This window comes from Anas platyrhynchos, chromosome 12 (assembly GCF_047663525.1).
Source record: "Anas platyrhynchos isolate ZD024472 breed Pekin duck chromosome 12, IASCAAS_PekinDuck_T2T, whole genome shotgun sequence".
Taxonomy (NCBI): Eukaryota; Metazoa; Chordata; class Aves; order Anseriformes; family Anatidae; genus Anas; species Anas platyrhynchos.
The window spans coordinates 13,564,007-13,588,268 of record NC_092598.1 but is presented as its reverse complement, the minus strand read 5'-3'; the positions used below and the strand labels follow the sequence as shown (position 1 = coordinate 13,588,268).

General features: G+C 45.3%; 1 protein-coding gene across 2 annotated transcripts; it reads right to left on the bottom strand.

Annotated features, from left to right (window-relative positions):
* Positions 1 to 4: 4 nt before the first annotated feature.
* On the bottom strand, positions 5 to 24,208 carry HSF4 (heat shock transcription factor 4). 2 transcript variants are annotated; one of them, XM_005025731.6, is made up of 13 exons: positions 23,623 to 24,208; positions 20,525 to 20,633; positions 19,612 to 19,739; positions 17,929 to 18,053; positions 15,175 to 15,250; positions 13,779 to 13,843; positions 11,360 to 11,459; positions 10,480 to 10,604; positions 7,958 to 8,176; positions 5,969 to 6,074; positions 4,898 to 4,963; positions 3,656 to 3,743; positions 5 to 2,721 (listed from the first exon to the last, which is right to left on the bottom strand). In XM_005025731.6, the coding sequence occupies exons 1-13, from the start codon at positions 23,743 to 23,745 to the stop codon at positions 2,525 to 2,527; spliced, it is 1,527 nt and encodes a 508-aa protein (XP_005025788.2). In that variant the 5' UTR covers positions 23,746 to 24,208; the 3' UTR covers positions 5 to 2,524. The 2 variants fall into 2 exon arrangements, with proteins under 2 accessions (XP_005025788.2, XP_012960751.2); XM_013105297.5 differs by having other exon boundaries at positions 2,583 to 2,721; positions 3,656 to 3,762.
* Positions 24,209 to 24,262: the final 54 nt, after the last annotated feature.

Here is a 24,262-nt window from a genome sequence, read left to right as displayed (position 1 = left end):
TAAATGAGAAAAAGGAAACATATTTAATTAGTGTTTTCTGTAAAACTTTACAAATGTACAGCATAGTGCAAAAACACAGTCTCAGCACATCACCTTCAAGTAAAATTAACAATGTAAAAAGCCAAGGAACACAAGCCTGCTTCTTCACAGGAGTGGTTCTTGAATGCTGCTCCTGGAGGTTACCCTCACTCCACCAATCTCCGATCTCATGTTTATAGCAGAGCAAAAAGCTTAAAGAAAAACCCAGGAACCATCCAGGAGTGGCTGCTCGCAGTGAGTACAGCCTGCCACTTACCCCTATAAAAATGCTGCAGTCTAAGATGGTGCCAGGCCCCCTCGTTGACTGAGCTTTGCCTTTGTCTACTCACAAGTAGCTCTCCTAAATGGTTCATTTTTCACCCACAACTAGACAATCCAGTAAGACACCCAAGCACATGTCCAACTTCAGGCATATGACAGACTTGATAAAAATGAGGAAAACTGCTCAAAAGCTTGAAGTTATACATCTGCTCAAAATACCTTATGGAATCAATACATTCAGCATTAACATTAAGGCAATCTAGTGTCTGAAGGTTCAAAGAAGGATGTAAAACTGAACAGGGATAACATACTCCATCTGGTGATAAGAGACACCAGAGAGTTTTCAATTTCCTTTGAGAAAAGAAGCAAACAGACTGCAACTCAACACGTTTCCATTGCTGGAAATGACAAAATACAGTGGCAAATGGGCTGATCTAGATGAGCTTCCTAAGCAAAATCTGTCAAAAAGGAAACCTTGTCCATGCTACACTCAAGAACATCATCTAAATACTAGGCCAATGGGGCTGCCAGAATTTTCCCTTAGTCCTGAACACAAAAACAGTGGATGGAATTAATTCAGAAGCTCTCACAACATCACTTCTGCAAAGTCTGTCCCACTACAGTGGTGACAGAGCTCCCAGCACACAGTAGCTAGCTGGGAAGAAATGGGCTCAGAAGTGAGTGTTTCTGAACTTTTCACACACTGAGAAATGGATGGAGAAATGGGCTGTGACAGGGAAGTCTATTTAAAACATGCATCTCTTATTAAGAAGAATTTGAGCTTGCATTCATCCTACATTTTTGCGTGGATGCTGCTTGACCATTCTAGATGCTCAGAAATACGATTTAGTACCAAGAATCACCATGGCAATGGAAGTTAGCAGAACATTTATTCAAATGACATTGGCATGGTTTATACTTCCCTGTCCAAGCCCTTAGAAGGCCTGAGTTAGGTGAATTTCCTGGGTCTAACTGCATTTGGGTGGCTTTCTTAAGGAAAAGCAACTCAATTAGAGGATACTGAGATAAATAATATGTTCTCATTAGAACTACAGCATAAAAAAACAAAGCTCTGCTTTGTTGAGAAACTCAGTCGTCAGAAACCACATGGAAGAGGAAGATTCATTCAACCTTTGGAGGCTGGTCTCAAATGCACAAAGGCCAGAAGAAAAGGTAGTGGGACGTGGTGGACTAACCCTTCTGCCTCTGTCCTACACTGAGCAGGTACCTGCATCTGAGAGTCCTCCTAAAAAGGGGCTCCAATCAATTAAACTGCTTCATCAGATTTCAAACGTTAATAAACCAACAGGCACATCTTCAGGGGAAATAGAACAGGTCAAGGCCAAGGAAAAATGTCATCAGACTGGACATGAAATACTCAGCCAGCATTAAAACCAGGACTGCGCCCTCTCAGTCCTGTTTGAAAATGGAAAACTGCATGTACAGAAGAGTCTACCCCTTATTCTGTTTTAAAGAATGGAGTGCCCTGCCTTTATGTTAGAGAAAATAAACTGGGGGAAAAACAACCCTCTCAACTCAGGATGGGATGTTTGTGGGGTCTGCAATGGTCTGTAGCTCCCCTAGGGCCAGAGACACATTCTTGGAGAGGTCACTCACAAAACTATCTTCTGCACACCCTGAGGGATCTTCATTTTCCTAGCTCATCCCAGGAAGATAAGGGAGAGGCACAAGCACATCCCATCAAAAACTGAAAATGGATAATAAGAGAATAATTTCAGAGCATTGATCTGGCACATAGAATTAATTTCCTACTTATAAAAAAACACATTCAGAAGGGTCATGCATCTCTTAGCTGATCTGTGCTGCTGCAGTAAAATCCAGCAGTTTGCCATTGCAGACACTAATAGGGATTACTTTATTACAGGATTTCCTCGATGGACTTTCAAGCTACTTGTCACCCAAATTTTCGTAGAAGGTTTGAAATTTGTAAAAGCATTTTCAAGAAAAACAGCTCCTACCGAGTTCTCGCCCCAAATAGGAGCAAGCACCAGGAGCAGCATTTTGTTTTAAAATCATTATCCTGGACAAACACTGAAGTCCAGGGGCAGAGCAGTTAATGCAACAACTACTGACCATTTCCATCTACTCAAAAAGAAAGGTCACAATAACTCTCTTGTGGGTTTCTGAGTCACTTTTGTTTCTTTACATTCAAACCTGTGGATGCTTGGATGGGTGGGAGGGAGATGATGTCTTGGAAGCTACGTCACTGGTTGTTGTCAGTGGAAGAGCTCAGGTTTAAGGGGATATCCCCTTGGACGCCCACAGAAGACAGGTAGGAAGCCATATTTTCAGGTGGAACATAAAGTGATGAATTTTCAGGCAAACTGATGATGTCACTTCCAAAGACGGACTGACGATCAGTGAGAAACTGCTGGGCACTTTCCAGAACGACATCTTTCCCTAGGAATGCAAACAGATAACAAAAAGCTCAGTTTCTGGAAGGCATACTACCAGCTCTTATGGAAGGAGAACCGAAAAGTGGCAAACCACAGCTGCAAGAGGAGGTGAGGGACCTCATTCAAGGCAAAAAGTGCTTGGAAACATTTGAGTCAAAGACAGACTCACTCTGAAGTCCATGGAAATCAGTGGGAGTCCCTGTGGGTCACCTAGCTGGGTTCTGCCTGAATAGTGAGGTGCCTCACAAGAGGTGAAAGAGGTGTGACCAAATAGCTGGAGGCATGGAGAAGTGGGCAAGAGCAGCTTCTCTTCACCTTCACTCGAGAACTGTCTGGTTTTCCTCACCTCTGCAGAAGGAGACACCTGCTGATTGCTCCATTATTCCAGCACCGTACCACTGCATGGAAAAGAAAGGCTTTGCAAAGAGGGGATGCACCCCTTGTGCATTTCAGCCCCAACCTGCTGAATAATTCCCTCCAGTATTGCTGGGCTTTAAAGCCTTTGTTGCTCATGCAAGATGCTGAGCTTGAGGCGGAGACTGGAAGTCCCTGAACTATACTTTAAAACTCTGGGGTGGGATCAGGTGGCTATGCACAAGAATAAGGCTCTCAAAAGCTTCTCTTCCAGGTCTAGTCCAGATTAATACACGTGAAAATAATAATATATCACTATTCCAAGACCAGGCAAACACTTCTAGGTTCATACTTAAGGTCACTGACACACTTCATCAGTCACTAAGGGGGAAAAAGATCAGCTGAACGTTTCCCTTCAGGTCTGGTGAAACTGAGAAATAAGCATTCCTCTGGCTGCTGGCAGCTCTGAGATCACCTCTGCATCAGAAGCTAGAGGAAATACAGGACCCGTACAGCTACTGGCATGTTTAACACCCTAATTACATCCCTATTCCCGCCTCTGCAAGAGCTGCCAGTGCTCCTACCTGTGCAGGTGTTGTTAAAGGATGGGTTGAACACTTTTGATGACAGCTCAGTCGCATTCTTCTCCAGATCCACCGTGAGTCGCTGCATCTTGATGCAAAAATATAAACTACAATGTACAATTATACAAAGACAGGGGAGCTTGTTAGAACTAGGCCACTTCTGAAAATCAGCACTTCATCAATGCTGCATCACATCCACCAGCAATGCCAGTTGTCCTCCCAAACTCATCTGCACGTTGTAGAAACAGTCAGCAGCACGTGCTCAAAGGCAGATACATCTGACAGGGAGAGAGCTAATGGAGATGTAATCCTAGGGGCAGACTGCACCACATGCTATGAAATTCAGTGGACTCAGTGATTGAACTATTCAGCGCTGCAGCAGCCTCTCAGCCTTTTTTGTTTTCATTTTAAAAGAGACCTATCCATGCTTCCAAGACTTGCAAATATTATCTGACCCTTTAGAGAATCTCCTTCCTAACCCTCAGGAAATGCAACAGCATGTTAAATTCAAAATTATTAAATCAAAACCTAAAAAGGAGAGTGTTATCGTGAGGAATGTTCATAGAAATTTGGCACTTCATTAAAATAGAGTGCACTTGGCTTGCACTTCTGTAAAAGTGGCAGAAACATCCAAGTCTTTATCCCACACAGTTAGCAGTGAGGGCTTTGAAAAATCACCCCCAGTCAAGCCAGGAAAAAGAAAAAAAATCCTTTTTTATCTAATCATTATATGCTCCTTAGAAGTGCCTGTTTCAATGTCAATTCCAAACAAAACCCATCAAACTGAATTCCTCCTAGTTTCTTCTGTGTGGGTGCGTAGGAGCTTCTGTTCTAATGATGTGTGGTTTTCCTGCTCCTGAAACGTTCGGGGATGGCTTTGCTTTGTAAAGGCACAGTCCGTAAAGCACTTCAGCAAAAGGCACTTTATGAATCTGTGATATTATTAGGAAGTAACATCCAGACTGAGAGAGCCTGGAGCAGCCAGCTTCAACCAAGGACTCCAGGACATCACCAACACATGTCTCTTAAACCAGCTCTCTGGCTGAGTGGGAAAGACAGGTGAGAAGTACAAGGCAGCACCCTCAGCCTAACCCCAGGGGATGCTTTACTCACACTGCTTTACCACACTCTGCCCTCTGGCTATAAAGAAATGAGCTTTCTTCAGTTAAGTTCAAGCTCTGCCTACAGGAAACACTGCTTCAGATTTACATAACTATTATCTCAGAAATACGTGTCTCTTACCGGGGACAGACTGGCTTCCATTTCAGCCAAATTCCACTCACTCATAGATAAATTGGGATTAAAGACCTGTTGGGAGAAAAATACAATTAGGGCACTGAAAGGACCACCAGTTTCGTGAGAAGCCTGAGCAATCCGGGAAAAACAGCTCTTGAGCTGGGGTACAGTTTTATGATTCATTCTCGCTCTTGTGGCGTTCAGTTGCACAGAGAGAGAAAAGTGTGTCAGTGACAGGAAAACACCTCCTAATAAGAAATAAGAAACAGAAAGCAGCAGAGCCAGTGACAGAGCAGGCCATTAGAAAAGCTTTCTGTAAGCTCAAAATCGATCACAGGTGCTTTAGAACTGGCTTTAAGCAAGTTAGATTAATTTTTTTAGGATTTTTCATCCCTGTTTATCCATGCAAGTTTGCCGTTTGCCTGCATCTGAAGCGTCTTCTCAATGGATATATTCTTTCACTACATACAGAGTTACTTGATTACTGGCAAAAACCTTTCATATGCTAACTGTATGTACAAGAGAGAGAGTGAAAGAGAATTAAATCTTTACGTATCTGCATACACACTTCAGAAAAAAAGTCACCATCCATTTCTAGACAAAATTGACCTGAGAACTGCAGACAGAAGAAGATCTTAGCAGAGAGAATTTGACACTGGCTGCATTTCCCAGAATGTGAGGAAAAGGGAAGGTAGTAAAGATGGGCACGATCTAGAAGTATCTAAGATGTAGAATATGTAAAAAATAAACTAACCCAGCCAAAGCAATTACCAATTGGATTGGATGTGGGTCTCATGATGTTACCTTTACCAAATGCACCATTTCGTGCTCCTAAAAGTTCAAATATATGCATTTCCACAAGAAATTTCCGAAGTATCATCTAAAGCCTGAAATCCTGCCATTTCCTATGAGCAGCTCAAAGAAGAGCTCTGTTTCTTTGGCAGCCTGGGACAGTTAGAGTGCCACCCAAGGCTGCACAAGACTAAGCCTCACAGTCCATCTGTTTCATAGCCCAAAGGTACCGCTGGCTCCCTCCCAACTCCTCCTTGCTGCCCGGGCAGAGGGGCTGGCACTCACGTCCAGGAGGCTGGCAGGCTCCAGGCCGTACTGCTGGCTCCGCAGCAGCAGCTGCACCCCTTCCAAACTCCAGTCGGTGCCCTCCAAGGGGTCTGAAATATCTGTTCTGAGAAAAGACAAGGGAAAACATTGCCACGCATGAGTCTTGCATAGATACATAGAGAAAGCAGGACTGAGAAGCCTTCCTACATGAGGTTTATGTTTAAACCACAGTTAGAAAAACAAGAGCCCACTGTCAGCCTGGGTTTATGTCATTTCACTTGGATTCATCTCAGAAATATAACCCAAAAGAGCATGCAGGAGACTGGGCTGATGGTCAATGAGTGAGACTACTCCTGTCCTGGGTGATGTATGTGGTTTGGGGACGGGCAGTCTGCACAAATCTCCTTAAGATTAGGAAAACTAAAGCTTTCCTTAGAGGAAATCCTTCTAGAGAGGTGGTTGGGATCCAGAACCAGCTACATTCCCATCATCCTGGGTCCAAGATGGCTAAATTACTGTTAACTAAAGGCTTTGAAGGGAGTGACTTCTACCAGCAGGCATGTACCTGAGACATTCAGCTAAAGAAGCAACAGTGAGACCCCGCTGTGTTTAATCCCCCAAAACTATAAACATTTCTCTTCAAATCCAGACTCTTTAAAATAAAAATAAGTGATTTTTCTTCTAATAAAATGTTTTTAAGCGGCCAATGGGGTTCAGAAAGAGGAATTTGGTTCTCTGTAGGTCCCAAAGGAAACCTTTCTGATAACTTTTGTTTTGTTTTGCTTTTGCCTCCCAATCCTCCTTACACCATATGCAGATGCTATCAGGAACATATTCTGTAGTTAACTAATTTAATCCACCACGGTGCTAATCCCCCTTGCAAGAGGGCATCATTCTCTCTGCTCTTCATATGCAAGATATGTACATGCCCTGGCTTCAAAACAACAAAACTTCTGTCCCTTTGTAACAGACTTCTGCACTCAGTGAGCACAAGCTCCCAGCTCTCCATCCCTGTGTGTGACCTCACTTGCTATTTCCTGATTTTATTATTTTTATGATTTTTTTATTATTTTTTTTTTCCTGAATAAAGGCATGCCTTGGAATGCCTAGCACTTTACTGAGCCTCTCCACCTCAAGCAGACAAGCCCAGAAAACCCAGCTAAATTTCACAGGTTTTTACTCTCAGTCAGAGATGGGGAAGCTGCAGTTTCTCACAGTGTCAGCCTCCCAGTACCTCCCCAGAACCACATGGCCCATGGGATGGTGCCAAAGGGACTGGCTGCCCCCTGAAGGCAGATCTAGCACTGACTAAGGAAAGGCACCTTGGAAGGTGACAGGAGATGCAAAGGGAGAGCAGACTAAAAAGAAGAGCCCCTATCTGGTTGCCCAGCATAGAATAAGAAAAGAAAGGGCTCAAGGGAGCAAAGGATTTCCTTCTTAAGCCCACATCTGGGGCAAATTCTTTGCTGCCTTATCGCCTATACACCCTACGATAGTATAGGTGATGGTGAACTGTACTCTAACATCGCTGTCTGTGTATCGGTATGCCAGACACAAATACTTCTGTGAGAGTTTCCATAACTGAAGACTCAGCAAGGCAAACGAGAGGCATCGTGAGCTGTTGGGGATGTCATGGGGCCCAGTGGCCTGCAAGTCAGCAGACATGGATGCTGGTCTGGGCTCCAGTTTTCACACAGACCTGGGGCAAATGCCCCTCACTGCAGAAAGCCTCTTCCTGTTCCCGTGGCTGATGTGCATGCTCTGACAGCTCTCACTCTACTGCGGCCTTCAAGCAAGCCATCCACAGGCCCCCTATCCCTGTGAACTGTCCCCTGGGCTTCAAGAGCCCCCTAAGCAGGTGCCATGGGGACAGGAAGGAGCTCACAAGGTTGCACGAGGTGACAAAATCAACCTCCTTAGAATTTCATTGATTTACCCAACTCCCTGGTAATAGGAAGAGGGGGCCACGAAACACCCAGGGCCACAGCTCTCCCTTGCTCCCCTCACCTGTCCAGCAGTGCTCTTCTGCCTCTTCTCTCCGGTGGCTGCGAGGTCCCTGGGGGCACTGCCCCACAGCTGCCTTTGCCTTCCAGCACAGACTGAACCATGGCGACTGGGAGCACAGGGGGCTCGGGGCAGGCCCTGCAGCCTGGCACGTCAGGCTCGGTGCTGGCTTTCACTCCAGGGCTCACTGGCTCTTCTTTGATCAGCATGAGGCACTTCTCCCTGCATCAGAGACAATACTCAGCACCGCACACGTCTGCTCCACAAAGGCCCTGCTCTACTGGGAAGGGCAACAGCACGAGGGCTTGTCTCCCCTTCTCAAACTGCCCCGTGAAGTCTTTCCATTCCTCAGACAGACAAATAAACTCTCCCAGCAACCCTGTTTTCCCTTTTGCAATCTCCAAGGCAGGTCAGTGTTGGTGGAAAATCTCCAAGGAGCATGGGATCAGCAGCTATATTTTACCAAGCTTCCAGCATGTGCATGCACAGGGCTCTGTTGGAGTGAAGCGGGTTTTTGGGGCACAGCCAGAAGCAGCAGACAAACACAAGCTTGGAAGACTAAAACTACCAGATCAAGGCTGGGCATCCACCCACAGAAGTGCTAGAAGGGGCCCATCCTGGGGTCCATTTTACAGCAGAGCTGTAAAGAGGCATATCAGAAAGATGCTCAGCTGGAGTACTTTCACTCACTTCATCCGTCATGGTTATAATCAGTTTACTCAATTAGACTGTCTTGAAAATATGGAAAATACACTTCCATGTGTTCATCATTCCTCAGGTAAGTGTTAGACTTGATACAGGTAAATGGTCACTGGGCTACAGAGTGACCCAAGAAAAGCAGAAGCCTCCACCCTAAAGACAGGAATGGGATCAGAAAGACCTTCCCATGCTGGGGTTGGTACTGGACCAGAAAGCTCCCTAAATATTCTAGTGACACAGGAGAGGATCTTGTGGCCTGGAAGCATTTGGGACAGAGGATATCAAAATCTGACAGTCCCAGCCAGATCATTTACTTGTTTGGAAGCAGAGGTTTGCCTTCTTTCAGTGGGGGAAGCACTCTATGTTACTCCTAGAAGGTCATGTTATATCAAAGGTTTGAACATTCCAATTTTGTGTGTAAAAATCTACCCTGTGCCACCTGCAGGAAACTTTACAGCTCCCTGTGAAGCTGCACAACTGGAGCCAAAATGACAATGACATGCAGATAAAGAAGCGCTGTGCACAGGAAGCCACGTTGAGAAAATATTTTATAGCACTTATGGACTAGCTTTGCTGTAAGACAACACGTGGACACGTCCCACATGTGGGAGGTATGTGACACTACAAAGCCCTCCTGGGATTTTTTTTTAGATCATCTTTTCATCTTATGAATCCTAAACTCCTACCAGAAGCTCATATTGATTTAGCAAGTACCACACTCCTGAACTCATTATGGCTCAGATTCTCTTCACGAGCCATGCAGACAGCACAGATCAGAGGCCACCAGGTGGCACTCAGTAATTAGCTGAAATAAGCAAATTGAAGATTATATTAAAAAAAAAAATCTGCTTTAGAAATGGCTTTCGGCATGCTTTTCTTTTTTTTTTTTTTTCTTTTTTTTTTTTTTTTCTTTTTATCTGGAGTTCCTTATATGCTTCAAGCTAATTTTATGACTGTGGTTTCAATTATTAGGTAGATTTACAGACAATTTCTACGGTATAGCTGCCTTGCCTCTACGCCTTAGAAACTGTTTCCATGATTCATCTGTCTACTTACTTTCCACTGACATAGTTGTAGCTATTCTGCTACTAGCCCTAAGTACACTGAATGTGCGTGGCAGGAAGAGATAAGCACTAAAATACCTCTGCATTCAATTCTTAAGTTACTGGGACCTTTTCACAGAAAAGTTGTCAAACATCGGAAGTTGTGATGCAACCTTTCTGTTCTCATTAGCAGAAAGATGTACAGTTTGATTCTGTTTCTTTGTCAAAGAAAAGAGAAAACTTCCTCCCTCTTTCTCTCAACAAACCCAACAAATTTGGTATCTCATTCTTTGAGAAAGTCCAGACAGTCACTGTCTTGAGAACAAAAATATAAAGAAACATGGAATACTTCCCAAGAAAGGGAGTGGAAGTTCTCAGCATGAAACCCATCAGCATGAAACCCATGACTTTGTTTTAAACGTCATGCTGTTATTAAGCCTACCTAGTTCTGAAAATCTGATTCACATTCCGAACTGGAGGTCATTAAAAGACATTTAGATGTAGAGCTTAGTGATGTGGTTTAGTAGAGGACTTGTTAATGTTAGGTCAGAGGTTAAACTAGGTGATCTTGGAGGTCTCTTCCAACCTAGATGATTCTGTGATTCTGTTTAAAGTATTCCATTCCATTCCATTCCATTCCATTCCATTCCATTCCATTCCATTCCAGCTATAGAATTTTGCACCTTAGACACAAGCTTGTAGAATTAGAGCCAGGAAACACTCTTCTGAAGTTACTCTTGTCCACACCCAATTCTGCCCGTTTTCAAACCCAAAGATGTTTACCTGTCATTATCAGAAGGGGACTGCATATTTATGATGTTGGATGGTGATGTTTCCGTAACATCAGATATGATGGGTCCTCCAACGATTGCAGGGCTGTTTAAGCAAGAGGCAGGTTCTGTCGATGGCTAAGAGGAAAGCAAAAATAATACAGACTTAACCTTCTGTGGTGGTAAAGAGCACTAATAAGTCAGCTGGTTCTCCGCTTGCCCAAGAAGGAAGAGAGGCAGCTTACTGATTTGTAAGAGAAAATTTTTCACCCAGCCCCATCCTCCAAAAGTCTTGCCCAAGAGCTCTGGATGGTAGTATGCACTCTGTCCTGGAACCCTGTCTGAAAGTAGTGCCATTCCCTTGCTTGCTACAGGGCCGCAGCTCACTGGAAAAAAGCAGCCCAAGTTATCACTGATTTCTGTGGCAACAGGCAAAATACAGGGCCCTATCTCAGGGAGAGTTCACCCCTTTGCTTTTGAGTCCTCCCTGTACAGGAACGCAGAAAGCTCTTACCCACAGCACAACCTTATAAGTTCCTCCGGTCTCTCCTCCAACTACACAGAGGTGCAGGTGTAAAACAAGCACTGTGACTGAAATGTCAGCTACTGAGAGGTTCTGCCATGCCTGACATTTTGCCTAGACTGCTCCACTCTCATACTGTGCCAGCCACAGAATATGGCAGCATGAGCATGTGCAAGCACCCTTCTCTCCCTGGAAATGAGGAGCTAAAGGAATAATAAATGTCACTGCACCTTGCAGACCTCTTCTCTTCTCTTCTTCACTGCCAGACTCTTGCAAACTCTTTACTCTGAAGTCTTTATTACTGCCTCATACATTTTCCCATCCTTGGCCAAAGAAATTCCCTGAAGCCTGGAGGTTGGAATAAACCTACCGACTGTATGAAATAGGGGTCGTGGAGGGGGTCCGTAGGCAAATGTCGGCTGAACTTGGACACTTGTGGAGCTGCCAACCCATTGTCGAGCATCAGAGGCCTGCAAAGAGAAACAAGAGGTTTGTTTTCCCAGCTTGTACTGACTGACTGGTCAATGACTGCTCAGACAAGAAACATCTTTCAGCCAAGGGTCGTTTCCCCCTGGGTACTGTGTTTTTCTTCAGGTGTAAGGTATACTCTTGTTCAGTGTTACAGAGAAGGAAGGGAAGCAGCAGTCTTGGAGGAGTTCACCATTAAAAAGGGTCTTTTTAAGCCATGCAGTGGCTTAAAGATCTGGGTTCTCTAGACCTTACTTGAAAGAGGTAAGTCCAATAACATACATTGAGCACTACTTGTTTCCCAGATAAGGTGGCAATACCTGGACCCACAATCAAAAAAAAAATTTAGTAAAAATCTGAAACCAGGAGAAGCCTCAAAATGGCACCGCCCTTCCTCATACTTGTTATTGTGATAGAGATGTTACCAGCACTGCAAGATGGTCCCAGAGAAACTGGGAAGTGGTGAATTTTGCTTCACACCCACTGTTGTTACTGCTGTGCTGATCCTATAAAGCAGCCCAGCACATCCCTTTCCTCCTCCCACTGACCCACAGTCAGGAAAAGCACCCTCAGTGCACGTTTAGAAGACAGCACTTTGGCTGAGGGCATCTGGGAAAGTCAGCAGGTTTTTTCTATAGTCACGTCTAACAGGTGTGATGGAAAAACATCCTAATTCTCTTCATCCTACAGACACTGGAACCAGGTACGTTGGGAGAAATTACGGGTTTGCTCAGACTGCAATTAGATCCCACAGCAAAGGGATTATACATTATACAGGAGGACTCAGTGCTGATTAACAGCGTTCTTCTATCCCATAACATTAACCAAAGATAAAGAATGAGAAAGAATATTTGAATCATCCCGACACTGACCTTGTTATGGCATAAGCTACTCTTCAGCACAAACCAAGGTATCGTAGCCAGCTCTGTGACAATTACTTCACAAGTGCCCAGCTCTCTGCTCCATGCGCAGCAAATGAACCTCCCTGTCCAACGTTTGTTACCAAAATACTTTGGTGCCTAACCCAGCTAACAGCCTCCCAGGTCAGGAGTGCCTGTAGGACCCACTGACCAAGCCATCCTGTCCAAAGCTACCAGCTGGCACTCCTCTGGTCTGTGCCCAGCTGCTCTGGGCTGCATGATACAACTTCCTGGTGGCATTTAAAAGAGAAGCAGGAAAGCGACTGTGAAAGATAAAGCACTAACGGTGCAGATATAGACATAAGAACTAAGGTGCCTTGAGGACAGCCCTTCACGCTTCCAAGGAAGCAGAAACTCAATTAACAGGCACAACACTGTGCAAATTGCAGCGGGGTTGTATCAGCAGGATCCCTCTTTATAAGGAGGCCAATGTATTTGCTGTGCAAGTAGTTCTGTGCTCTTCTGCTCCTTTCAGCCCAGTCTCTCACTAATGATTTACTTTTTTTCCTCACAGCAGTGGTCTATGATGTTTCTTGGGCTGCAAAGCTCTTGCATGGCACTGACCATGGAAATCAGAGATCAGATCTAGCATCTCATTTCTCTGCTCTCCCCATTCTACAGGACGAAAATCTCTTCACTCATGAACCTCAGCGAGCCAGAGCAGTTGATGTTCTCCCCTTGACCCTCCTTCTTTGCTACCATTCTCTGAGCAGTGTATATTCCTTCCAGAAGGCTTGGTAGAGTGCACAGGCAGAGGTGAGTGTATCCAGCTTACTTGTACAGACAGACTACAGGCTCCTTCATCAAATCCTTTGTTTCCTTTACAATTCTGACATGAAATTTCAGCAAAGAACGAGGACACTGATTAAAGAAAAGCAACCCCCTAGAGCAGCAATTCTTGGGATGTCTCCTTTGGGGCATGGAGAAGTTTCTGACTTGCCTAAGGCCACAAAGTAATAAAGGTGGAACTGGAGGCAGGTTCCTGAAGGTCACCAAGCCTGTGTCAGATACACACCTCATTCAGTGACTGTGGGCCAAACTAAAGGTGCCTGTGGTCTGGCCGGGCCCAGCCCTGCTCCTGCTGATGACAAGTGGCAAAACTGGTGCCTGTGGGACCAGCACTGGGGTCCTGCCCTTTCTTCCCCCACTAATGAGTGTTCCCATCTCCCATCCCACACTGTATTCCCCAAAGAAAGGTCACGAGCTGACACGGTGCTTCTCTAAAGACCACTGAATGGGGCATGTCAGCAGGTCTGACTCGGCAGTTCAGCCCATTCATTCCCCATTACCATGGTGCCCTGGTCCGGTGACCGCCTGCCTGGCCGAGCTGAGCTTGTGCTTTTAGCGAGGGGGCAGCATTATGCACCCGTGAGCGTGTGCGCACCACACAAGGGTACTTACAGCTTCCTCTTTATCCCAGCGCCGCTAGGGTTTGATTGGAGCTGGCCAAACAGAAACTGAATCAGCTGTCAGGAGAGATCACAGTCCGGTGTTAATCAGCAGAGTGATTCAGCACTCCTCGCTCTCATCTCACACATTCCTCCCTCCTGACACCACCCCAAAGCTGGGAGCAGCCACGAAATATGGGAGCCAAACTGCAGGAGGTACCAGAGCCTGAAACAGGACTCTCGAATGAGCACAGCCTCTTGTGTGAAGGCAGCTAGATGCACATGATCAGCGCTTGCTCTCTCCACTCGTGTGCGTGCAGAACACCAACAAGCACTATCCAACCTGGGAACACGTCTGTGAAGTACCCAACCAAACATTCCTAGGCCTGGGTTTAGACTTGGCCTTCGTAAAAGTTTTCAGAGCCTTTTATAAAAAGCTTTAGAAAATGTAATAAAGACTTTGCAAGTTAAAATGGAAACTTCTAGGGGAGACCCTGGATGGGGGTCTCAGCTCTTCTGCTCGAGTTTTTCAGCCCTGTGAAGGTCAGTGATGATAAAACCAGACAACAAACACGATGCAGGATGGCTTTGGAGAGGAATCACTTAGCAACATATTCCTGGGTCAGCTTGAACTCTGCTTTGACCTCCTAACAAAGAGAGCATTAATATAATATACCACAGCTGCCTCTTACTCACTGCTAAATGTAACAAAATAGAGTTGCATAAATGCCTCTGCAATGAGTGGTGTGGCTGGTCCAGCCTCAGAGCTGGAGGAAGCTTTGATAGCCTCATGCATTTCTATCCAGTCCTATGACTGTGATGCCACGTGAAGGTCAGGACATGGCTCTCAGAGGGACTGGGAACTGTGACGTGCTCAGTCACATCAGCACCATCTGGGAATCACTGGAGAGGCCTCTTCTGTGCAGGTCATGCTAGAGATCAAGGGAGATGGCTCCCTTAAAATTCCACAATTGCTGGAGGTTCCCCCTGGGGAAATGGCTAGCCAGTTCTGCAGCCTGCAGCCTCAGTGCTGGCAGCACAGGGAGGATCCTCTGTTGTACAAAAGGTTAGGGAAAGGTTAGGGAAGCCCAAAGGCATTGGTACCACCACAACAAGGGTGGTCTCATATACAGTAAACAGTGAGAGCTGTGCTCTCTTGCTCAGGGCTTGGACAGAAAAGTGATTACTAACATCACAGCATGGACTGACAGGGAAATTAAAATCTTTTGCTCTAGGGTGTAATTTATGCTTTGTGACCCATGGGACAAGCAGGAGCATCATGCAATTAGAAAAAGGGAAAACACATATACTGCAGTATCAGAGCATGGAGAAGACTATGGGACAAGACAAAGCAGAGGAGGACATACATTGTGCAGTACAAGTGAGTTTTGAATTTATACAACCACTACCTTGTTGATCACCTTCTGCTGCTGTGAGTGGTTCTGCCGGAGAGAAACAACTTCTCGCCAAAGAACTTCATTTTGCCTGAAAGTGAAACAGAAACTTTATTTGAGCACAGAAACAGCCCAACAGCCCATGGTGCTGCCATGATACACGGTAGGCCCAACTCGGCAAAGTTGGTCTCAAGTTGGTCTCACTTTGGGACCATTGCAGCACTTGGCACTTTCCAGATATCCCACCCAGGGTCACAGGATTGCTTTCCTTGTTCTTCCTCCATTTCAGAACTACAGAGCAAAGCTTGGAGGAGAAACAAATAAAGAGAAGTCAGCATAAATAGGGGAGGGTAATGGGAGGGCGCATGTTGGGTGGAACTTTTAGGCCAAACTCAGAATTTCAACAGGGTCAAATTTGTGATTTTGGATGATTTGGATCATCACGACTGTTCTTCCTACTGCGGCAAAGAAAGCCCAGCCTCTCTGCTATTGTTCCCAAAGACCAAGAGATCCTACACATAGAGAATGTGTATTCTGTGTATTCTGCCTGCTCGGACCTCATGCATGTGGAGGTACAAAGGCATGTCTGGGTGTCACCAGAGTAGCTAAAGGGATGCTTCCATATCCAAGAGCCTTGAACTAGGACGCATGTAGTGACTTTATCAATGGGAGTCACCAATTTCCTCCAGCACATTTTACGTCCAGTTTGCAATTGCACAGAGCATATACAGGCCCAGGTTTCTGTCTGCAAATGCAGCACCCATGGGAGTTATGGGCTGCCTTGAACGTTTAGTCCCAGGAGGTGGGATGAGGGAGATGCAGCATTTATTTGCTGTGTTGCCTCTAAACCTGGATTCCAGCCAAGTCTGTGCTGCAAAAGGTTTTGCCAGTGAATTTATCTCAAGAGTGTATGGATGTACCAAAACTGACAGGTCAGCAAAACCTCCCATATACGTGCAATTTATAAAGCCTTTTGCTACATATCTGTTAGGCGGTAATACTCTTTATTGCCGCTGTACCTGGATTTCACAATGTGATTTCACACATATGCTAAGTGTGGAATGCATCTGTCCTGGTTTCAGCTAGGATAGTTAATTTTCCTCCTAGTAGCTGGTAGGGTGCTATGTTTTGGCTTAGAATGAGAAGAGTGTTGATAACAAGCTGATGTTTTAATTGTTGCAGAGCAGTGCTTACACTAAGTGGAGGACAGGCTGGGGGTGCAGCGGGAGCTGGGTGGGGACAGACCCAGGACAGCTGACCCAAACTGGCCAAAAAGGTATTCCATACCATCTGGGGTCATGCTGAACAATATATAGGGTTGGCTGGCTGGGATGGGGGGGCCAGCTGCTCAGGGATAGGCTGGGCATCGGTCAGCGGGTGGTGAGCAACTGCATTGTGCATCACTTGTTTCATACACATTATTATTAGTAGTACTATTATCAATATTATTATTATCATTATTATTATTATTATCATTATTATTTTCCCATCTTAATAAACTGTCTTTATCTCAACCCAGAGGCTTCACTGTCCCGTTTCTCTCCCCCATCCCAAAGAGGGAGAGGGGAGGGTGAGCGAACGGCTGTGTGGTGCTTAGCTGCCAGCTGGGTTAAACTACAACAGCATTAAAAACTGAGGAAGGATTAAAATATTTAGCTATTGCACTTAAGGTGCTGGACTGCAATGAAGTTTTGCAGTATCTGATGTTCTCTCAAGGTCTGGGATGTTGGGTTCATCTAACAACACACAAATCTCAGATTTCATTATAAAAAAACACTTCTGAACCCTGTTGTTTAAATTCTTTTTTTTTGAAAAAAAAAAAATCTAAGTGTTTTATAAGAATTAAAATTCTGGATGCAAACAAAAACCTCTCCAGATGTATGATTTATAAATCGCTATCCATTTCATAAATTCCTAGTGACCATGTCTGACTCAGAAAATCCCAGCCTCAGACAGCTGGAGGGTCAGGTGACCACATGCTAGAAGTACTGCATATGCCTAGTCTTGCTCTTACACAACAATTTTGGCCTTGTCAGAAGATGCAGTCTTCAGAGAGAGAGGGGTCCAGTGATCTAAACTACAACCACTCTAGTATTCTTATATTCTTTAGGTCAGGCCTATATTTTGGATGTTGAGGATGACATAGATTTCTGACTTTTAAACAGTTGAATAGAGCACCACTGCAAATCTGCCACTGCTCTCTCTCCTAGGGGTGAGAAAGAGTTATATATCTCTTTTTACCATCATTTCTATCTGGAGGAAACACAGTTATCTAAGTCCCCAGAATATGCATATACTTCCTGTATGGCCTTCTCTGTGCTCACCTCATCTATAAAGGGAAAATATGGATGTCTACCTTCCACAGAAGACGGAGAGGCTGAGGATGAATTTGCATTTTGTACCTCGTTGGGAACTCTGCACTGAAATCCTACATGTTGTTGTGTCAACAGATCTAGTCCCTATGACTAAAACGAAGGTCAGCTGTTTAGATACATCAGGCGCTAGCACAACGGTCTTAAGATATATGCCTGCGTCAGCATTTGCTCTGTTCATGCTTACTGCTAAGAGGATACATAAATAACAAAAACTCATGTTTTCAAAGTTAGGACGAAGCAAAGAGGAGATTCTTAGTTAAAGATTGCTCTGACTCAGTATATGCTCTGTGGGAGGGAGGTGTGTAAGGCTCCTCCTTTCAAGCATTCCCCAAGACCAACATCTCTCGAGAAGCAAATGCCCGAAAAGAAGCAGCCTGAGTAGGATTCAACTCACTGCTTCATGTCCTGCACTTGACACTCCATGTTCTCCTGCTGACTTCTCAGTATCTGTACCTCATATAGCAACCTGCTGAGGTCCTCCTGGCGCATCTTGGTCTCCTCACTTTTCACTACTGACACCTGAGGAAGAAAAAGTCCAAAGTGAATTTTACCAACATACAAAGGGCTGTGGACAGACACTGTCATTGCTGTGGCTTGAGTGCAGGACTTCTACCAGCCAGGCTCTGATGTGCTGAGACACTGGGACAAGCAATACATTCACAAGTGTCTGGGTATTACTGCATGGGCCAACGGAATAAAACACAGAAAAGAGCAGGAAAAATGCTTTCATACGGAGAGCTGGAAGCAGGATATTCTCCACTAGGGATGTATTTCAAGTCAACTCAGAAAAAATGGCATTATGAGGAACAGGGAAAAATTGAACTAGGTCATTTGATTAATTATTTCCTTTTAATCTATAGAGATCCTGAATTCAGTCTTGTGATTTATAGGAATAAACCTGAGAAACTGTTTCAAACTGGTATATTATGGTTGGATTACCAGAATGCTTTTTCTGAAGTTCCTTTCTGAAGTCAATGTGCTAATTCAGTAAGAGAACAGTTCCTTAGGAGAGGGTTAATAACCTGTTAAAAGGCAGCAAGCAGATGGCAGAAGTAGATTACTGCTTCTAAAACAACAAGAGATGAGTGTTGGGAGACCCAGGAGATATGTTGTACTTATCTAGAAAAGAGGATAATGATTCAAATCCAGAGAGTGGTGCAAAGCAAGCCTGTCTGTGGAGCACTACACAAAGATCTCGTGACACTAAGCAATGCAGAGAAAAATCCAACAAACAAACCAAAACCAAAACCATAACCAACCAAAAGAAAAACTGATGAAAATCAGGTTAGAAACCAGATCACAAGGTGATCTTGCAGTTATGCTGAGCAGTCTACAGCATGCCAGCCCGTGGTGCAAGAGCAAACAAGTATTTTAGGTATCATCAAGAGAGCAAAGCAGTTGTGGTAATAGAGATCCATGTAATGACCACGTGTTAATTATAGGGTGCTGTTCTGGTCAATCTCCCCCAAAAAAACGGATGTAGGAGGGTTAGGTGCAGGGTGGAGAGCCACCGTGACAGCCACAAAAAGGCTCTTGCTTGGGAAGAAGCATGGCATTTTCTGCTCAAGACATCTGGGGAACAGGACGCAAGTATTCGCTGCTTCTCTCCTAGCAGAAAGCCAAGGGGAAACCAAATTAGAAGAGACAGCAGGTTTAAAAATGAACCAAGGGAGTTACATCTCCACACAGAGCATTAATTAAGTTTTGGGGCATACTGTTAGGAGATGTTTTGACATCCCAAATGTTTGGGTGTTTCAAAAAACACCACATTGCTCTTCTGGAACCTTCTGGAAGAGGGGGGGGGCACTGCTGCTGCCTCAGCCTTCCCGCCTTGAGCCTTCCCGCCTCAGCCTTTAAAGCACCATTTGAGGGGCTCACTGGATGTTTTGATGTCCCAAATGTTTGGGTGTTTCAAAAAACACTGCACAGCCTTTCTGGAACCTTCTGGAAGGGTGGGGTCGCTGCTGCCGCCTCAGCTTTCCCGCCTTGAGCCTTCCCACCTCAGCCCCTAAGGCACCAGTTGAGGGGCTCTCAGGGGGTCCCACCCTGTGTGTCCCTCCACCCGGCATCCCCTCACCTTCCTCTTGATGTGCTCCAGGAGGTGCTCATGGCCCTGCAGGAAGCAGAGGTGCTGGAACTCGGTGTCGTCCCGCTCGGGCTTGACGAGCCCCCCTTGCTCGATGTTCACCACCTTCCTGAAGCCATCTGCATAGAGAGCATGTGGGTGAATGCCTCCCTGCCTCCTGCCCCATCAAGGGTGATGGAAATCTACTTTGGATACTTCTCTGAAGTCCTAAAAGGTTTTCTACACCACTAAACTGCCTTAGAACTGGCTTCATATTTACAACACTGCTATTGTGTGCTTAAATAGCAAAGAGAAAACTTTACCAAGGAACTTAGTGAATTAGTCATCAATAGAAAACTGTACTTCGGAAAACTATCAGAAAAGAACCAGGTTTAATACAAGTATTATCTAGATGTGGCTGACAGCTACACCTAAACCTCCGTTAAGGGATGAAAATGCCTCATTAGCGAGGTTTGCAGGGAGAAATACTGCCTGGTCTTAGTTCAGCCATAGGGCTGGGAGAACAGATAAACTCTGGGCATGCCACACTCAAGAAAAGCAGTTTCTGAAGGAGGTTTCACAGTATCAGGCTGCTAGATAAAGTCCTATACAGCATGAAATGGTAAAGAAATAATAATGGGTGATCAAATTGATGGAAGGGAAGCAGAAAACCCAGTAGCTGAAATTTCTTAGCCACAATTTATGATGGAATCTAACAGAAATTTCATACAGAAGGACATTGCTCTCCTGGGATCTAAGTGAAAGGTCCTCTTTGGCAAAATCTGCAACATATACGTGTATATGTGAACTCTCAGCATTTCTATCTACAATTCTCTTCCATGCTTCCTGTACTACCCCACCTTTCTATCACTTTCCCTGTGTCTTGTGGGACCCGCGTGGCCTAGGAAGTGGGGTTTGAACTTACACATGTTCAGCTGCCGGACGAAACTGGCCATGTTGTTGTGTTTGAAATACTTGGGCAGCACCTCTTTGGCAAACCGTCCCTGGTCGAACACATGGAAGCTGGTGCCATTCTGCAAAGGCGAGAAGGATGGGGGAAGTCAGAACGCCTTGACCACAAAGGGAGACCAGGAGGAGGTGATTCCCTTGAGGCCTACAGCAGGACATGCTCTGAATTGTCACCTTGAAGGTGAGAAGACTGACAACAACTTGTAGTGAATGCTGTGCTCCTTTCAGTCCTTGTACAGCCAGTCCTCTATGACCACATTTCTGATCCTTTTTGAATGAGCTTTGCCACTGCTTGGTTCAGGGCCTTGGATGAGAGAACGAAACTAAAGACATTTACATCCAAAATGCTCATAGCTCATGCCCCTTCTTGTGTGGGCCTCATAGAAAGACTGGTGTCTGAAGAAGGTCCTAGAAAGTGGAAATTACCATCACAAACCCTCAGTCTGCTCGCACAGGTCTGACCCTTCTGCTTCAGAGCATAGCAGTCCTCGAGGGAGCACTGCCCGGAGACATGGCACAAGAAACACAGCAAGGCAAGAAAGCAAATCATCCCTGGACATAGTGCACTCATGCAGAAGCTCTACAGACTTCTCCTGGTTATTTTTGAAACATACAGCCACAAGTGCAACCCCAAACTTGGCTGAGCATAGCATACAAGTTACAACTGTCATACTTTACAGCTCAAGCTAGCAACATGCATTTTAACTGGATAAAATATCCTTTTTTTAGGTTGCATCACCAGGAGTTGTGATTGCAAAACAACACAAAGCAGACTGGGATCACTGACAGGGGCAGGCACGCTGCAGTCCATGTGCTTTCCTTGCTGGCCTGTGAGACACAGTGCACTGAAGCTGTCCCAAAACGTTTTGCAAACAAAAATCCACATGGCCTTTTCAAGGGACAGAAGAATTGGCAATTAATTTTCATCTGCAATTGACACTTAGAGACAGTCTTTTCTGAAGCCCTGACCTTAACAGCATGAGTGTCTCCAGGATATGGGGACAGGAGGACTTCCTTAAATCCCATCTCTGCTCTGGATGGATGGGGACAACCAGGGGAGTTTGGAGGAACTATGATATCGAACATGGAGTTTGGGGTGCACGTAACATTTTGTAAACTTGCAGAGAACCGTATCTTCTAGGGGCTTACATTGGCTTTGGTGAGCCAATGAAGAGCTGCTCAGAGCTGCCTGCGGAGCCCAGCTGTGCAGCCTGAGCCCATCACTGCTTCAGGGAAGGACGGGCAAGATGCAGAGACCTTTGCCAGGGCAATGACAGCAACAGATATTTGAGCTGGATTTACCAACTCAGCTGCAGCTGAGTTTTAAGGGGTAGCTAGCTAAAGATGCCAGGGTGTGTGTGGTGTTGGCAGAGCCCAGTACAGCCACTGTCACCCTCCTGCTGTGTCCGGTGTCATTACCTGCAGCCAAGTGATGTGTCAGCTTGGGGTTGTTTCACATCGGACTGTTTTTTGATAGAGGAGGAGAGTGGAAAGGCCCTACAGGCAAAGAGACTTTGGAGATGCTGCGTGTTCACTGACACACTGTGCACGTGCCAGCATGTTCCCGTACGGCAGCCGTGCCCTGGTGGTCTTACATCGTAAGAGCACAAGCTGGGAGACACTTCAACAGTTTTCTCTGTCCAAGGCAAAACTGTCTCTACAGCCTGTCAGCCTTGGCAGATGCTTGTCTTACCTGGTTTTGGCAGACCCATGGGCCACAGACCCTCTGGGAATTACCTAGGAGTTTTTCCTAACTGAATCTGCCACTTCAAAAATTAATGTCATTACTTCTTGTCCCCATGTCTGCCATGGACACGGAAGGCAGACTTTTCTTTTTAGCCTTAAACCAGCTTTTACTTTACATATAAAGCATTATCATGTTTTCCCTCCATGTCTGCTCCTTCAGGCTATAAGACCCACAGTTTACTCAGTTGCTCTTTACACATCCTATTTGCCAAGAGCTCTGATTACATCCAGAAATCTCAGACACATACAACTCCTCAGCTCCAACACCACTGATGGGTCGAAGGCTGCAACGTGGGAGCCTTAGATCTAAAAGCTTCACCCAAGCAGGTAGCTATAAGCCTGTGTAAGGCTGCAGGAAAGCAGAGCATAGTGTGGGAGGTGAGAAATAACTCTCAACCTAACACCAACATGTGGAATAATGTGCGTGTAACAGAGAAGGGGCTATTTATACATGTTAGGTAATCTTTGCTAGTTTGAAAGTCCTTGTTTTAAACACAGTATGAAAACTTAGGGGTTCTGGGAAGTATGGACATGCGATACCAGCTTTGGAAAGCAGACATTCCCTTGGATAAAAATGTAGCTTAAATTCCACCCCACGTTTTATTTGAAAACCATATTTGACAAAAACACATGGCAAAAAGACTGCTTTAGACTTTTTTTTTTCCTCCCTTTAAATCTCCTCTTGTTATAGATACTTATTTTTGGAGAACAAGTTTATGCACACTTATTTTCTCTAAGTCCCTGCTGAAGACAAATCATGACGTTATTTGCAGCAAGTCTTACCCAGGTCAAAAATACAATGTGGTTTCAAAATGCTGTACCAGGGGAACAGATAAATCATTTTTATTCTCTGATTTCACTCAGTATATTAAAACCCCTGTGACAAATAAGAAGCCAAAACAAAGCAATCTATCACTATGGAGCTATACAGACAAAACACACCACAACCATCACACAGCCTAGATGAAAAGTTGAGTAAAGCCCTTGAAAAATGCTAAATAATTTAAGGGGCAAACCTGAGATCTGGTTAAGCCATAGGCTTCAGACTGCGGTCTGAAGGCTGGCTGTGGCAATTTGCTGCCTACTTCCAAGGCACTTGAGAGCGGCTGCTAAGAAATCCTGGTGAAGTAACACAAACATCAGCTAAATCCTTTAAGGGCTCCGCATCTTTTCTAGAAAACTTTGGGGACCACAGATTGAAGCAAGGTGGAAAACTTTTCACTCTTAAAGAGCCTGGATTTTTATAGGGTTCGGTTCTAGACACCTTTTAAGGCACTTCAAGTGGCAACCGGCACTCGCTGCACTTACCGTACTCCAGCAGATGAGGTGATTCGTTTCGGGATCTTCCACCAGCGTCCAGAGCTTGGTGAGGAAGGCCGGCACATTGCTGGAGTACCCATCCATCACCAGAGAGCTGGGTGAATCCTGCATAGCTCCACAGTGTCCCAGCTATACTAACCCCATCGCTGTCGGCGTGCCTGTCTCCCTGCACGCGTGTACGTCCGACAGAGAACGAACCACTGAATTTTATCCCGGGCTAGTGGAAAGTAGGCTCCCAGGGAGTCACATCAGCAGTGCTGCTCGCACTCTTAAAAACTCAGCACAATGCGATGGCATCACCAGCCCCAGAGAACAATACACAGAATGAAAATGCACTGCAGCTGATCTCACAGAGCTGTGAATAAATACGCAGCGTCATGCAGAGGGAACACGTGCCGCACACCTTGCGCTGGGAGGTTTGCAAGTCACCGGAGTGAATCCACCTGCTGAGAGCCTGTGGGATGCCCAGCACAGCAGCGTCGGGTTTGTCAAAGCACTTGACGTGTTATTTTGGAATATTCTTGCCCCAAAAGCCGGCCAGCACAGATGAACAAGGCCTGGCCAGACCTCAGGGCTGCACATCGTTGGCAAGGTTTTGAAAAGTCAAAACCGTAAGTTGGCTTGGCTA